The sequence below is a fragment of the Triticum urartu genome, chromosome 2A (assembly GCF_056163025.1).
Source record: "Triticum urartu cultivar PI428250 chromosome 2A, HENAU_Tu73, whole genome shotgun sequence".
NCBI lineage: Eukaryota > Viridiplantae > Streptophyta > Magnoliopsida > Poales > Poaceae > Triticum > Triticum urartu.
In genome coordinates this window covers 651,262,757-651,280,420 of record NC_141874.1, presented here as the reverse complement: position 1 = coordinate 651,280,420, position 17,664 = coordinate 651,262,757, and the positions used below count along the sequence as shown (strand labels likewise).

Below are 17,664 nucleotides of genomic sequence, written 5' to 3'. Positions count from 1 at the left end.
GCTTCCTTGCACCTGAAGTAGAGCTCCAACCGATGTTTGAGGAGGGCACAACCCACCACCACGCGCCAGGGGCCTCTGACGTGCCCTGGTGTCTTGTGGGCTGTGTGGGCCTCCGTTTACGGTGATTCCAACTCCCCAAAATCAAATATATTCCAAAATAATTCTCAGTAAAATTTTATTGCATTTGGACGTCATTTGATATGGATACTCTGTGATACAAAAAACATGCAGAAAACAGGAACTGATACTGGGCACTGAATCAATAGATTAGTCCAATAAATCATATAAAATGTTGCCAAAAGTATGTAAAAGTTGTATAATATTGACATGAAACAATCAAAAATTATAGATACGCCGGAGACGTATTAAATGCCTGTAAGATTCCAATCTATTTCCTAACATTCTTTGTGGTTTGTTTCTCCCCCTAATGTCGGGAGATGGTCCTCATCAAAAATTGAATCAGCGTACCGGGTTGTGAACAGGTCCCCTGTTAGGGGTTCTAAATATTTTACAATTGACGGAGAAATATATCCCATATAGATTCCTAATTTTCTATGGGGCCCATAGAGGTACGCTGCGGTGCTGATATCGGTACGTATACAACGCAACCGAATTTTCGCAGATGGGAAATACTTGGCTGATTGCCACGTACTATTTGAAATGGGGAGGTTTCATGATATATAGTTGGTCTGACTTGTATCCGATCTGCGGCGTGTAAAGCCGCATGTCTCCAACATGAGGTTGGTAAATTGGAATTCTGTAATAATGGTCTAGCAATTAATTTTACTCTTTTGATTAAAGATTCAACCATTCCATTTTGAGTGTGAACATAGGGTACTGAATGTTCTAGATGGATTCCTAAAGCCATGCAATAATCATTAAACGCGCGTGACCTGAATTCAGCAGCATTGTCCATTCTTATTGTTTTTTATCATGTGTTCGGGATGATTCACTCTCAATTTGATAATTTGAGCAATTAATTTGGCAAAAGCATGGTTACGTGTGGATAATAGACACACATGTGACCATCTAGTAGATGCATCGATTAGCACCATGAAGTACCTAAATGGTCCAGATAGAGGTTGTATTGGACCACATATATCTCCTTGAATTCTTTCAAGAAAATTAAGTGACTCATTTTTAACTTTAAGGTAAGATGGCTTAATAATTAATTTTCCGGTATCACTGGCGGTGCATACAAAATCTGATGATTTGGGAAATATTTTAATTGGTAAATTATGACCAACAAAATTACTTATAATTTTTCTCATCATACCTATTCCAGTAAGAGTTTGGAAATATTTTGCTTCCCTTAAAATTGTGTTAGTGGTAGCACTATCCACTAAACATAACTCTTCTTCCATCAGATTGTTCCCGTAAAAATTCTATAGATAGAAAGGGAATATTTTAGAATAAATATACTTCTATTCATATATTCATCAAATTACATACACAATATTTATATTACAATATTAAATATAAATTCATTACAATATTATGTCTGATTCACATAATACAATATACATAGTCTGAAAGACTTTATTCTACTTATTGTTATCCAATATATAACATCTTGTAGTTTGTAAATAGCTAAGTGACATCAACTTTTATGGAGATTAACTAAGGTCTCCAAAAACATCTCGGGTGTAATCCACAAGCATGTCTTCATCGAGGATGATATTGTCCTTTGGCTTGTATACTTGAATAGCGCTTTGAGAAGGACCAACTTGAGGGTTATCTTGAATGGCGTTGAAGTGAGCTTCAGCTTTATTTCCATGAACTTCTTTGCCTTTTCCACCATATTTCATGTACAGATCCACAAGGTGCTTGGGAATTCGACATTGATTAGTACGATGATTCATGCATCCACACCTTTGACAAGTTTGAGAGTAGTCATTTTGATCATTTTTCTTGAAATGACCTTTCCCCTTAATTTGACCATTGGTCTTCTGACCATTGTTCTTTTTCCATTTTCCCTTGAATTTTCCGAAGTTTCTTTTACAATTTCCGAATTTACTAGTAAAATGAGCATTAGCATGTACTTCAAGGAGAGGCATGACACCCATTCAGGGAGGTCCGCGACATGGCCGGTGAGACCGAGTGCCTCAGGCAACCAAGTGTCGGCGCGGATTCCAGCAGGGCGGGCAGCCATGGCTGATGCGAAGTGGCAGAGTAGCACACAGGCTTCCGGCGAGGGCGTCGGATGTGCGGACGGCGGCAGTGCTTCCTGGTGCTCCTCCTCCCCCACTTCCAGCGTCGGGAGGTTGAGGTCGCGGCGCGCTGGGAGAGCGGGCGTTGGCGCAACGGCCTTGATCTCCTCTATCTTCACCTTCGGCAGGAGGTTGATGACGAGCCTGGGCTTGAGTGCGTCCAGGGGGACTGCAACATGCGGTGAGGAGAACTCTGGTAGTGGATCATAGCCTGGTAGGTTGAAGTGCTCCGGGTCCTCGTCAGATGGCGTCAGGGACGGGAGGCCCGATCCGTACTCGTAGCCTGGGTAATAGTACATCAGCGGAGGCGGCGCTGTGAGTTCCTCGTCAGATAAGTAGCGATCTGGGTCATCGACGAGCCATCCGACGCTTGGTCCAGCAAGAATCCACTCCATATCTGTTGTGATCCGTTGTGATGTTGGAGGCAGAGGCCTCATCCTCGTACTCGATCCCGACCCTTGCAGCTATGTTCGGCACAACATCAACCTGTTCGTCGATATCGTTTGGAGCGGAAGCAGCCTCTTGGGGCATGACCAGAACCTCTTCCCTGGGCACATTCGCCCTGGTACTCAGTCCTGGCGCTCCAGGGGAGTTGCTCCGGTGCACCCAGCGGAGACCATTGTGGAGGCGCTGGCGATGGGCATGGCGGCGAAGGAGGCCACCACCAGGACCGTAGCGATGAAGATGAGCACGATATGGTGCACTGCGGTGGCAGAGGCCACCGTTCCTGTTCATGCAACGTTGATGGCGGCGTCCATAGTTTCGACAATGAACAACAACCAGATCAAAACTCCAGCGAGGAAGACAGAAACGACGATGCTCCCTGTCCACGAACCTAGCGAAGGCAAAAGCAAGGTCTGGCAACAATGCCATTGTTCTCACCTTTCTTCTTCTTGGCCTATTCTCTCTGTACTAGAGTGATTCATGCATGATAACATGAGAAGAAAAGAAAGATTGAACTAAATGAGTGCTTTCATTGATAATGACTGTAGGTTTTATATCTCCTGAACAGTAGCAAGTACAAGTCGGTTACAGTGTTCGCGTCGATTCGGAAAGACACGACGACGGTTTAGAAAGACACGATGACTGTTCGCTAGGTACCACGTCTGGACAACGCCAGCATTCCAACGACCAGTTGGGATATTCTAATAAATCTACTAAGGGCATGGCCAACGACCCAGGCTGGATAAATGCCCGCTACCTCTTGAGCACTGCGTTGGTTTTCCCTTGAAGAGGAAAGGGTGATGCAGTAAAGCAGTGTAAGTATTTCCCTCAGTTTTTGAGAACCAAGGTATCAATCCATTAGGAGGCCACGCACAAGTCCCTTGCACCTACACAAACAAATAAATCCTCGCAACTAACGCGATAAGGGGTTGTCAATCCCTACACGGTCACTTACGAGAGTGAGATCTGATAGATATGATAAGATAATATTTTTGGTATTTTTATGATAAAGATGCAAAGTAAAATAGAAAGCAATAAAAAATAACTAAGTATTGGAAGATTAATATGATGGAAAATAGACCCGGGGCCATAGGTTTCACTAGTGGCTTCTCTCGAGAGCATAAGTATTACGGTGGGTGAACAAATTACTGTTGAGCAATTAACATAATTGAGCATAGTTATGAGAATATCTAGGAATGATCATGTATATAGGCATCACGTCCGAGACAAGTAGACCGACTCCTGCCTGCATCTACTACTATTACTCCACACATCGACCGCTATCCAGCATGCATCTAGAGTATTAAGTTCAAGAGAACAGAGTAACGCTTTAAGCAAGATGACATGATGTAGAGGGATAAACTAAAGCAATATGATATAAACCCCATCTTTCTATCCTCGATGGCGACAATACAATATGTGCCTTGCTGCCCCTACTATCACTGGGAAAGGACACCGCAAGATTGAACCCAAAGCTAAGCACTTCTCCCATTGCAAGAAAGATCAATCTAGTAGGCCAAACCAAACTGATAATTCGAAGAGACTTGCACAGATAAGCAATCATACATAAAAGAATTCAGAGAAGATTCAAATATTGTTCATAGATAAACTTCATCATAAACCCACAATTCATCGGTCTCAACAAACACACCGCAAAAGAAGATTACATCGAATAGATCTCCACGAGAGAGGGGGAGAACATTGTATTGAGATCCAAAAAGAGAGAAGAAGTCATCTAGCTAATAACTACGGACCCGAGGTCTGAAGTAAACTACTCACACTTCATCCGAGAGGCTATGGTGTTGATGTAGAAGCCCTCTGTGATTGATGCCCACTCCGGCGGAGCTCCGGAACAGGCCCCAAGATGAGATCTTCTGGATACAGAAAGTTACGGCGGTGGAATTAGGGTTTTGGCTCCGTATCAGGTAGTTTGGGGGTACGTGGGTATATATAGCAGGAGGGATTACGTCGGTGGAGCAATTGGGGGCCCACGAGGGTGGAGGGCGCGCCTGGGGGGAGGTAGGCGTGCCCCTACCTCGTGGCCTCCCTGTTGATTGCTTGACGTAGGGTCCAAGTCCTCTGGATCATGTTCGTTTCGAAAATCACGTCCCCGAAGGTTTCATTCTGTTTGGACTCCATTTGATATTCTTTTCATGCGAAACCCTAAAATAGGCAAAAAAACAATTCTGGGTTGGGCCTGCAGTTAATAGGTTAGTCCCAAAAATAATATAAAAGTGTATAATAAATCCCAATAATGCCCAAAACAGAATATAATATAGCATGGAACAATCAAAAATTATAGATACATTGGAGACGTATCAATGCCCCAGGCGACACATCAACCTGCTGAAACGCCACGTCCGCCAAACGTGCTGCTTGCAGAGAGAGACGGACTCCTGCAGAGGAGCTCGCCTCCTCCCTGACAAAAGGAGAGAGGCAGCCGTTTAGGCAACACAGTGTGAGCTTTGTTGCTCTGCTCAGTTCAGGACCACAGGTTGGTGATTGCATGTGTTGACAAGCAGGTGAGAGAGAGAGAGAAAATAAGTAGGTGATGTGAGGCATCAGCAAGCTGACATCAAGAAAGTAGCCTTTGTTGAGTGATCGTGGCACAAACCATAGCTCCATTCAAATTTATCTAGGTTGAAGAGACAAGGCATCACCAAGGTGATGCTTCCTTTTGCTACATCTTGAGCTTGCGTTGGTTTTCCCCAAAGAGGAAGGGATGATGCAGCAGAGTAGCATAAGTATTTCCCTCAGTTTTTGAGAAAACCAAGGTATAAATCCAGTAGGAGGCCACACGCAAGTCCCTCGTACCTACACAACACAAAGAGATCAACGCAACCAACGCGATTAGGGGTTGCCAATCCCTTCACGGTCACTTACGGAAGTGAGATCCGATAGATAATATTTTTGGTATTTTTGATATAAAGATGCAAAGTGAAAAGTAAAAGGCAAAGTAAAAACAAAACAAGATTAAAGTGATGGAGATTGATATGATGAGAATAGACCCGGGGGCCATAGGTTTCACTAGTGGCTTCTCTCGAGAGCATAAGTTTTCTACGGTGGGTGAACAAATTACTATTGAGCAATTGACAGAATTGAGCATAGTTATGAGAATATCTAGGCATGATCATGTATATAGGCATCATATTCGTGACAAGTAGATCGAAACTATTCTGCATCTTCTACTATTACTCCACTCATCGACCGCTATCCAGCATGCATCTAGAGTATTAAGTTAAAAACAGAGTAACGCTTTAAGCAAGATGACATGATGTAGAGAGATAAATTCATGCACTATGAAATAAACCCCATCTTGTTATCCTTGATGGCAACAATACAATACATGTCTTGCTGCCCCTTCTGTCACTGGGAAAGAACACCGCAAGATCAAACCCAAAGCTAAGCACTTCTCCCATGGCAAGAACTACCAATCTAGTTGGCCAAACCAAACGGATAATTCGAAGAGACTTGCAAAGATAACCAATCATGCATAAAAGAATTCAGAGAAGATTCAAATATTCTTCATAGATAGACTTGATCATAAACCCACAATTCATCGGTCTCAACAAACACACCGCAAAAGAAGAAGATTACATCGAATAGATCTCCACGAGAGAGGGGGAGAACATTGTATTGAGATCCAAAAAGAGAGAAGAAGCCATCTAGCTACTAACTATGGACCCGAAGGTCTGAGGTAAACTACTCACACTTCATCGGAGGGGCTATGATGATGTAGAAGCCCTCCGCGATGACGGCCCTCTCCGGCGGAGCTCCGGAACAGGCCCCAATATGGGATCTCGTGGATACAGAAAGTTGCGACAGTGGAATTAGGTTTTTGGCTCCTCCTCTGATCGTTTGGGGGTACGTGGGTATATATAGGAGGAAGGAGTACGTCGGTGGAGCACCAAGGGGCCCACGAGGCAGGGGGCGCGCCCCCTACCCTCGTGACCGCCTCCGGTACTTCTTGGAGTAGGGTCCAAGTCTCCTGGGTCTTATCCGAGAACAAAATCATGTTCCAAAAAGGATTTTTCTGTTTGGACTCCGTTTGATATTATGTTTCTTTGAAACACTGAAATAGGCAAAAAACAACAATTCTGGGCTGGGCCTCCGGTTAATAGGTTAGTCCCAAAAATAATATAAAAGTGGAAAATAAAGCCCAATATAGTCCAAAACAGTAGATAATATAGGATGGAGCAATCAAAAATTATAGATACGTTGGAGACGTATCAGGCATCCCCAAGCTTAATTCCTGCTCGTCCTCGAGTAGGTAAATGATAAAAAGAGAATTTTTGATGCGGAGTTCTACTTGGCATAATTTCAATGCAAAATTTCTTAATTGTGGTATGGATATTCAGATTAGAAAGATTCAAGACAAAAGTTCATATTGACATAAAGAATAATAACACTTCAAGCATACTAATAAAGTAATTATGTCTTCTCAAAATAACATGGCCAAAGAAAGTTATCCCTACAAAATCATATAGTTTGGCTATGCTCTATCTTCACCACACAAAGTATTTAAATCATACACAACCCCGATGACAAGCCAAGCAATTGTTTCATACTCTAACTTTTTCAAAACTTTTTCAATCTTCACACAATACATGAGCGTGAGCCATGGACATAGCACTATGTGGAATAGAAGGGTGATTGTGGAGAAGACAAAAAGAGGGGAAGATAGTCTCACATCAACTAGGCGTATCAACGGGCTATGGAGAGGCCCATCAATATATATCAATGTGAGTGAGTAGGGATTGCCATGCAACGGATGCACTAGAGCTATAAGTATATGAAAGCTTATCAAAAGAAACTAAGTGGGTGTGCATCCAACTCGCTTGCTCACGAAGACCTAGGGCAATTTGAGGAAGCCCATCATTGGAATATACAAGTCAAGTTCTATAATGAAAAATTCCCACTAGTATATGAAAGTGACATAACGAGAGACTCTCTATCATGAAGATCATGGTGCTACTTTGAAGCACAAGTGTGGTAAAATGATAGTAACATTGTCCCTTCTCTCTTTTTCTCTCATTTTTTTATTTGGGCCTTTTCTCTTCTTTTTTTATGGCCTCTTTTTTTCATCCGGAGTCTCATCCCGACTTATGGGGGAATCATAGTCTCCATCATCCTTTCCTCACTTGGGACAATGCTCTAGAAAATGATGATCATCACACTTTTATTTTTCTTACAACTCAACAATTACAACTCGATACTTAGAACAAATATGACTCTATATGAATGCCTCCGGCGGTGTACCGGGATATGTAATGAATCAAGAGTGACATGTATGAAAGAATTATGAATGGTGGCTTTGCCACAAATACGATGCCAACTACATGATCATGCTAGCTATATGACAATGATGGAGGGTGTCATAATAAACGGAACGGTGGAAAGTTGCATGACAATATATCTCAGAATGGCTATGGAAATGCCATGATAGGTAGGTATGGTGGCTGTTTTGAGGAAGGTATATGGTGGGTGTATGATACCGGCGAAAGGTGCGCGGTATTAGAGAGGCTAGCAATGGTGGAAGGATGGGAAAAAGTGCATATAATCCATGGACTCAACATTAGTCATAAAGAACTCATATACTTATTGCAAAAATCTAGAAGTTATCAAAGCAAAGTATTACGCGCATGCTCCTAGGGGGATAGATTGGTAGGAAAATACCATCGCTCGTCCCCGACCTCCACTCACAAGGAAGACAATCAATAAATAAATTATGCTCCGACTTCATCACATAACGGTTCACCATACGTGCATGCTACGGGAATCACAAACTTTAACACAAGTATTCTTTAAATTCACAACTACTAAACTAGCATAACTCTAATATTATCACCTCCATATCTCAAAACAATTATCGTGCTTTAATCTTCTCTTAGTATTCAACGCACTCAAAAGAAAATTTCACATATCTTGAACACCAAGCATATTTATATTAAGCAAATTACCATGCAATTAAGACTCTCAAAATAATTTAAGTGAAGCATGAGAGATCAATAGTTTCTTTAAAACAAACCACCACCATGCTCTAAAAGATCTAAGTGAAGCACATAGAGCAAAATTATAACGCTCAAAAGATATAAGTGAAGCACGTAGAGCAAAACTACATAGCTCAAAAGATTTAAGTGAAGCACATAGAGTATTCTATCAAATTTTAATTCAAGTATGGCTCTCTCAAAAGGTGTGTACAGCAAGGATGATTGTAGCATACTAACAAACAAAGACACAAATAATACAAGACGCTCCAAGCAAGACACATATCATTTTGGTGAATAAAAATATAGCTCCAAGTAAATTACCGATGGAAGTGGACGAAAGAGGGGATGCCTTCCGGGGCATCCCCAAGCTTTGACTTTTTGGTGTCCTTGGATTATATTGGGGGTGCCATGGGCATACCCAAGCTTAGGATCTTGCCACTCCTTGTTCCATAATCCATCAAAAGAACTCACCCAAAACTTGAAAACTTCACAACACAAAACTCAATAGAAATCTCCTGAGCTCCGTTAGAGAAAGAAAACATAAAACCACTTCAAGGTACTGTAATGAACTCATTCTTTATTTATTTTGGTGTTAAACCTACTGTATTCCAACTTCTCTATGGATTATAAACTATTTTACTAACCATAGATTCATCAAAATAAGCAAACAACACACGAAAAACAGAATCTGTCAAAAACAGAAAAGTCTGCAGTAATCTGTAACTAACGCAAACTTCTGGAACTCCAAAACATCTACCAAACTTAGACGACCTAGATAATTTGTTTATTGATCAGCAGCAATTGGAATCAGTATTTTATCACGTTCTGATGATTTTTAGTAATTCGGGCACTGAACGGAAAGTTTCTGGAAATCACAGCAAGATCAAATAACTATCATCCAAGAAGATCCAATAGGTCTAGCTTGGCACAAACACTAATTAAAACACAAAACCACATCCAAACAGAGGGTAGATGGGTTATTTATTCCCGAACAGAAGAAACACAAAAAACAAAAAATAAAATTGGGTTGCCTCCCAACAAGCGATATCGTTTAACGCCCCTAGCTAGGCATAAAAGCGAGGATAGATCTAGGTATTGCCATCTTTGGCATTAGGAAAGAAAAGATCAAATTTCCTTTCTATGGTATTTATTCTCCTATTTTGGGAAAGCACATGGACATTAATGGATGAAGTAAGATTAAGCACGTTATGGAAATTTGCATCTATACTAGATTTCATCTCTTTGATAATTTCGTTTTGATAGAAGCATAAGAGGGTGGTAGATTCAACTTTATCATTCATGGTGTGCCCAAATATAGTTTTCATCCTTTCTTAAGTATCTATAGCATCCCCTTCAAGAAAACCCTCTTCAAAAATAGAATCTAGCACTTGTTTAAAAGAGGTAGGTAATCCGACATAAAAACCTTTTAAGTAAACCTCAATTTGATATTGTGGTATATAGCTAGCCCTAATCCTTAATAACCTATCCCAAGCATCTTTTAAAGACTCATCAATTAAATAGCAAAAAATTCCAGAGTCATCTTCATCAAGATTATTTAAACTCTCATTGGTGACCCCGGTGGGTCTCTCAATAGCATCATTATTTCTGAGTTTAGAGAGGATAGAGGGATCATCCAGGGTACTAAGACCTTGGAAAGGACCCTTTGTTCTTTTTGATTTGGCCATGGCAATGGGAAGGCAGGCGAGAAAAAGGCAAACGGAGAAGGATAAGGGGAAGAAGAAAGAGAGGGTGAATAAAACGGCAAGGGTGAAGTGGGGGAGAGGAAAACGAGAGGCAAATGGCAACTAATGTAATGCGGGAGATAGGGATTGTGATGGGTACTTGGTATGTTGACTTTTTGCGTAGACTCCCCGGCAACGGCACCAGAAATCCTTCTTGCTATGTCTTGATCTTGCGTTGGTTTTCCCTGAAGAGGAAGGGATGATGCAGCAGAGTAGCGTAAGTATTTCCTGACAACCAAGGTATCAATCCAGTAGGAGGCCACGCGCAAGTCCCTCGTACCTACACAACACAAAGAGCTCAACGCAACCAACGCGATTAGGGGTTGTCAATCCCTTCACGGTCACTTACGGAAGTGAGATCCGATAGATAATATTTTTGGTATTTTTGATATAAAGATGCAAAGTGAAAAGTAAAAGGCAAAGTAAAAACAAAACAAGATTAAAGTGATGGAGATTGATATGATAAGAATAGACCCGGGGGCCATAGGTTTCACTAGTGGCTTCTCTCGAGAGCATAAGTTTTCTAAGGTGGGTGAACAAATTACTATTGAGCAATTGACAGAATTGAGCATAGTTATGAGAATATCTAGGCATGATCATGTATATAGGCATCATGTTCGTGACAAGTAGATCGAAACTATTCTGCATCTACTACTATTACTCCACTCATCGACCGCTATCCAGCATGCATCTAGAGTATTAAGTTAAAAACAGAGTAACGCTTTAAGCAAGATGACATGATGTAGAGAGATAAATTCATGCACTATGAAATAAACCCCATCTTGTTATCCTTGATGGCAACGATACAATACATGTCTTGCTGCCCCTTCTGTCACTGGGAAAGAACACCGCAAGATCAAACCCAAAGCTAAGCACTTCTCCCATGGCAAGAACTACCAATCTAGTTGGCCAAACCAAACGGATAATTTAAAGAGACTTGCAAAGATAACCAATCATGCATAAAAGAATTCAGAGAAGATTCAAATATTGTTCATAGATAGACTTGATCATAAACCCACAATTCATCGGTCTCAACAAACACACCGCAAAAGAAGAAGATTACATCGAATAGATCTCCACGAGAGAGGGGGAGAACATTGTATTGAGATCCAAAAAGAGAGAAGAAGCCATCTAGCTACTAACTATGGACCCGAAGGTCTGAGGTAAACTACTCACACTTCATCGGAAGGGCTATGATGATGTAGAAGCCCTCCGTGATGACGGCCCTCTCCGGCGGAGCTCCGGAACATGCCCCAATATGGGATCTCGTGGATACAGAAAGTTGCGGCGGTGGAATTAGGTTTTTGGCTCCTCCTCTGATCGTTTGGGGGTACGTGGGTACGTGGGTATATATAGGAGGAAGGAGTACATTGGTGGAGAACCGAGGGGCCCACGAGGCAGGGGGCGCGCCCTGTAGGGGGGGCGCCCCCTACCCTCGTGACCGCCTCCGGTACTTCTTGGAGTAGGGTCCAAGTCTCCTGGGTCTTATCTGAGAACAAAATCACGTTCCAAAAAGGATTTTTCTGTTTGGACTCCGTTTGATATTATGTTTCTTCGAAACACTGAAATAGGCAAAAAACAGCAATTCTGGGCTGGGCCTCCGGTTAATAGGTTAGTCCCAAAAATAATATAAAAGTGGAAAATAAAGCCCAATATAGTCCAAAATAGTAGATAATATAGCATGGAGCAATCAAAAATTATAGATACGTTGGAGACGTATCACCTTTGTACATGCCCTAATCGCCTAATTAGCCTTATACTAATACTATAAAACAACCGCCCTGACCTCACATCCGGCGCCACGTCATGGATCCACACTAGCACCCTCCGAGCTCATCTCACCCTTTTGATCCTAATCCAACGTCTCATCTCCATCGTCTCGCGGATCGACCCAGCAAAGCACCTCCCTCCCGCCCCCAAAGTCCCCAAAATCTTTCAGTTCCCTCCTAAATCCTCCACATATAAACCAACCCCCCCACCCTCAAATCCCCGGTCCCATCGCAAGCATCAGACTCCCTCCAAAGCAGCTCCCCTAGTCACACTACCTCGGAGAGGAGCGGCGATGTCTGGGCGCGGCAAGGGGCTGGGCAAGGGTGGCACCAAGCGGCACAGGAAGGTCCTCGGCGACAACATCTAGGGCATCACCAAGCCAGTGATCCGGAGGCTAGCCAGGAGGGGCAGCATGAAGCGCATCTCCGGCCTCATCTACGAGGAGACCCGCGGCGTCCTCAAGATCTTCCTCGAGAACATCATCCATGACGCCGTCACCTACATCGAGCACGCCCGTCGCAAGACCGTCACCGCCATGGATGTCGTCTACGCGCTCAAGCGCCAGGGCCGCACCCTCTACGGCTTCGGAGGCTAGATTCGTGTGGTGGAGCAACTTCCTCGTTTGCTCTATGTGATATGTGTTGTGGTGGATGGATTTACTGATTTGGCATGCGCCGTTGTATTCTGTCTTGGGTTCAGTAGTCTGTGTAATACCTTGTTCTGTTCAATGCAATCAGTTCGATTCTGAATCCTGGTGAAATGCTTCACTGCTGAATTGTGTCTTGATTTCTCTGTTTAGATCGTATAGCTGCACTGAATCAGTGTTTCAATTGTTTGCATATATGTCACTCGTTGCTTGCCAGTCTTGATCCTATAGCTGTACTGAATCAGTTTTTTGTCTGTTTAAGTATTTGAAACTCGTTGCTTCTCATTTTAGGTCACGTATCTATACTGAATCATCCTTTTATTTGTTTGTGTATTTGACACCAGTTGCAATCTGCAGAAGAGATGCAATCTTAGATGAAATCCATCCACTCAGGCTCTGTGACATGCCCCTAGATGTAGAATCTGTCATGCGGTCATGCCCCTACCCGAAGACTCCCAGCAACTACAAGCTGCTGCAAGATGTAGAAATGGCCAAGTTCTGCTGATTTCATTACTGCTCTGCACCATGCTCTACATCTCAGTATCGATTTGCATCAAGGGTGGGGAGGAAGCTATATCTTCTCTAGAAACTTTTGTATTCAAAGGGCTAGTTTCATGACCTCTAATTCTCACATATTGTCCTATTAACCGATAATATTAGCAAAACTAGTTGTCATCCAGTCACTAAAAGTTTTTTGTCTTATGCTGCTGACATTAAAGCATTATTTTGTATGTGTATCCATGCATTTCCATTGTTAACTCATAGTCTCGTATCCACGCTGACACAACTTTTGTCAAATTTGTTTCTGTCACTATTCTTTTCCTGCAACATTAGTACCACTTGGGAAGAGGTCGGATGTTCAATTTCCATAAGCCTTGCTGACAGCTATCCTTTTTTGAATTTTCCATTAAAATATAACTTTGCTACAGTCAATAAGTATGTTCTTTACTAAAAATATATTTTGTATTGATAAATTGTAAAAACGTTCACAAACAAGGCGACCCCCTTTCCCCCTTTTTGGTTCATTCTCGTCGCCGATATCTTGCAACGCCTAATCTTTCACGCCCACATTAACAACCTACTTCATCACCCCCTAGATCAAAACCTCCCCACCATTCTTCAGTATGTCGATGATACGCTCATCATCACCCACGCCTTTGCTAGCACTGCCACACAACTCAGAAAAATCCTGGATCGTTTGCTAACGCTACTGGCTCTTGCTGAATTTTCACAAGACTACCTTCCTACCCATCCGCGTCCAACCCACCATCGCCGCAGACATCACAAACCAGGCATCCGAAGGAACGCTAGTTTTAGCATCTCATTAGCGGATCTTGAAAAATCGAGATGCAAATTGACTACCCACGAGGCCACACCATATGTAAAACTAGATCCACTACGAGAAATCCTATGATATACAACCCTAACAAAGTCTCATCTAGATACAAAGATAATGGAGATTTGAGCAAAAAACATGATGGAATCAATGATGTACTCGAGGATGCCAAGTGGGTTGAAAAAGTTGTCGGGAGGAGGTCCGGAGGCTTGGAGGGTCACCGGATGGCAACGACGGCGGAAGAGGCGACATGCGGCGGTTTGGACGCCATGGGTGCAACTGGGGTTGAAAGAAACCCTAGTCCCCATGCCCTCCCACTTATATAGCCGATTGGCCCGTGTACCCCGAGTGCTCGGAGCAAAGGGGACCGGGTGGTTGGACTCAAGGAAACCAGGTGCCTGGGGTATCCATGGACATGTGAATTTTTTTGTAGGACATCTCTAGGGTGCGTAGCGAATTGTAGGCTTCCCTGAAAACTGTTCAAAAGGCTCCACAAATCGAGGATACTCGCCCCATTGAAATCCTAGCTATATGAATATGATCAAAAGGGACTCTTGCAAGGATGAAAGCATGTCTTTCGATAAGAAGGCTTGGGATATAACGCAAACATTGTCTTATAGAGATCTAATACACTCATATTTGCAAAAACGAAAAGGAAACCAAACTATGAGTGGTATGATACTTTAGCATATAATGAGATAGGTATACAATACCATAATAACACCAATGCGATCCAATACTTCTCTTAAGAGAGAAGGGCGGCGCCCGAAGCCACCTTGTTAGAATGTTTGGCATGGAACTGTGAAGATTTGAATCTTGGGCCCAACACCAATACTCATCTTTGAAGCACAATTGCCATCATAAATGACGGATGTGAAAGATTTGTTTTCTTTATGCACTAGTAGAGATATGAGAAGTCATGGATCCTACACAACATATCAAATCTCCACTGTACTAGGCGATGTATCCTACGCAACCATTGATGTCACAACGGTGCGCTGCCTCCATCTCATCAGTCCGGCCTCATTCAGTTCCAACCCGCAAAATGGAGAGAGAAGAAAGTGTGGCTCATTTGAAGACCATTCAGTAGGGAAGAGATACATTGCCACATGTGCGGCAATTGGTCGAAACCACAATGAGTTAGCATTCAAACCAGGGTCGAGAGACCAATCTTGTCCGATTTGAAAAGTTAAGGTGCAAGTTGTGTAGTTTAGCTTCACAAAAAAGTTGTCTGGTTTTGAAGTTGAGTGACAAAAACTGCACAAGTTGCTCTACTGAGAGACCAAAAATGAACCTTTTCAAACCCATCCTCTTTGTGGTTATGCTTTTGCTATGTTGTCTAAGCAATAATGCTAAACGTACAAAGAGTTACATGCAATTACAGCTGACTAAGATTCTTTCTTTCTAACTAACCCCCCTCCTGATTTTCAAGGGGTGCCCCCTCTCCCTTTTGATCTCCAATCAAAACCCAACTGCGTGTAAAATCCCCATAAATCTATGTATGTGCAGCATTACTCTTGTCTAAGAGTCAATAAAACATGCTTTATCAAACAAATTGTGAGAAAAAGAGGACGCGCACAATACCCCGCACACTCTTATTCCACTGACTGACACCATTTGTTCAGGTTGTGTTTTTAAAGTTTTTACCAATGTTCTAACTAATAGGCTTGCTACTCCCATGAATTTCCTAACTTCTAGCAACCAGTCAGCTTTCATAAAAGGGAGATTCATCCTTGAAAGTGTAGTGACAGCTCATGAAGTTTTGCATTCTACTTATCACTCTGATAATTCACATCTTGTACTTAAACTAGATTATGAGAAAGCATTTGATAAGGTTAACCTAGATTTCTTGATGGAGATTCTCCAAAAAAGAAACTTTGGTCCTGTTTGGACCAAATGGATTTATCAAATTACTCACATGGGCTCTGTGGGAGTCAAAGTCAATGGGGTTGATAGTGACTTATTTGTAACCAACAAAGGACTAAGGCAAGGAGATCCTATATCTCCTTTACTTTTAAACATTGTTGTAGATGTGCTAACTAGAATGCTCATTAAAGCAGCTTCTCATAACCTGATAAAAGGGCTTTGTTCTGATCTTATCCCTGGTGGAGTGATATGTCTGCAATATGCAGATGACACTATCATCTTCATTGACAAAGATGAATCTAAAGCTGCTAACCTGAAAATGATCTTGACTTGCTTTGAGAGAGTATCAGGTATGAGAATCAATTATGCTAAAAGTGAACTCATTCCTTTCGGGGTTGAGGAGGAAGAACTAACCAACTTCATGAATACCTTTGGGTGTACTGTTGGTACATTTCCAATAAAATACCTAGGGATACCTTTACACTATGACAAACTGAGGAGGGAAGATATCCAGCCTCTTATTGATAAGATTTTAAAGAGGATGGCTGGCTGGAGGGGGAAGCTACTGTCCTACTCTGCTAGACTAACTCTCATTAAAGCTTGTTTAGCTAGTATTCCTATATATATGCTGTCCTTTTTTAAGTTTCCTAAATGGGCCCTAGATTTAATTAACAGTCAGCTAGCTCATTGTCTTTGGAGTGACTTTGAGGGAAACAGGAAACTTCATCTGGCCAACTGGCACCTAGTTTGTATGAAGAAAGAACATGGAGGACTTGGGATCCCTAACATCAGGGATCTTAACCTGTGTTTACTGGGTAGTTGGGTCAAGAGATATGCCCAAGATGAGGGCAAAATCTGGAAAACCATTGTAGACAACAAGTATATTAGGAATGCTCCTAATATATTTGCATGTAGGCCACATGCCTCCTCAAATTTTTGGCAAGGGGTTATGTGGGCTGCCAAAGCTCTTAAGTTTGGCTATAGATGGGTAGTAAGAAATGGTAGAAAGATTAGATTTTGGGAGGATATCTGGTTTGGAACCTCCCCACTCTCTGTTCAGTTTTGGCCTTTATACTCCATTTGTCACCAACATTGTGTGACAGTATCTGAGGTTTGGGATGGGAGTAACATTAAACTTACTTTTAGGAGGATATTTACCCCTACTATGAAGGAAGAGTGGTACTGCCTTGAACAAATCATAAAAGAGATTGTGCTCAAAGTAGATGATGATGCAATGGTCTGGCAGTATGAATCCAAGGGGTCTACTCTTCTAGCTCTCTTTATGCCTTAATTAATTTTAGAGGGGTGAAACCTGTCTATATCCCTTCTGTTTGGTCCATTGTTGTGCCTCCCAGAATCCAGGTTTTTCTCTGGCTCCTGGCGCATAATAAACTTATGACTAAGAACAATTTTCTTAAAAGGGGGATAGATAGGAACCCTGATTGTCTTTTCTGTTCTGAACAGGGAACTGTAAATCACTTATTTTTTGACTGTGTGGTTGCAAAATACATCTGGGGTGCAGTCTCCTCGTTTCTTTCCATAGAAGTAGGATCTAGCTACTTTTCCATTGCCAAATTTTGGCATGCTAACAAGAAACATGAAGTACTGAATGCCTTTTGTGCTTGTGTCTTGTGGAGCTTGTGGAAAACTAGAAATAAGC

At 42.2% G+C, this 17,664-nt stretch overlaps 1 protein-coding gene and 1 pseudogene across 1 annotated transcript; one reads left to right on the top strand and one right to left on the bottom strand.

Moving 5' to 3' along the window:
- Positions 1 to 1,616: 1,616 nt before the first annotated feature.
- On the bottom strand, positions 1,617 to 2,605 carry LOC147986414 (uncharacterized). Its single transcript, XM_087541999.1, has 2 exons — positions 2,043 to 2,605; positions 1,617 to 1,995 (listed from the first exon to the last, which is right to left on the bottom strand). The coding sequence occupies exons 1-2, from the start codon at positions 2,603 to 2,605 to the stop codon at positions 1,617 to 1,619; spliced, it is 942 nt and encodes a 313-aa protein (XP_087398125.1).
- A 9,788-nt stretch (positions 2,606 to 12,393) lies between these two features.
- LOC125533883 (histone H4-like) lies at positions 12,394 to 12,901 on the top strand (annotated as a pseudogene).
- The last annotated feature ends 4,763 nt before the right edge of the window (positions 12,902 to 17,664 follow it).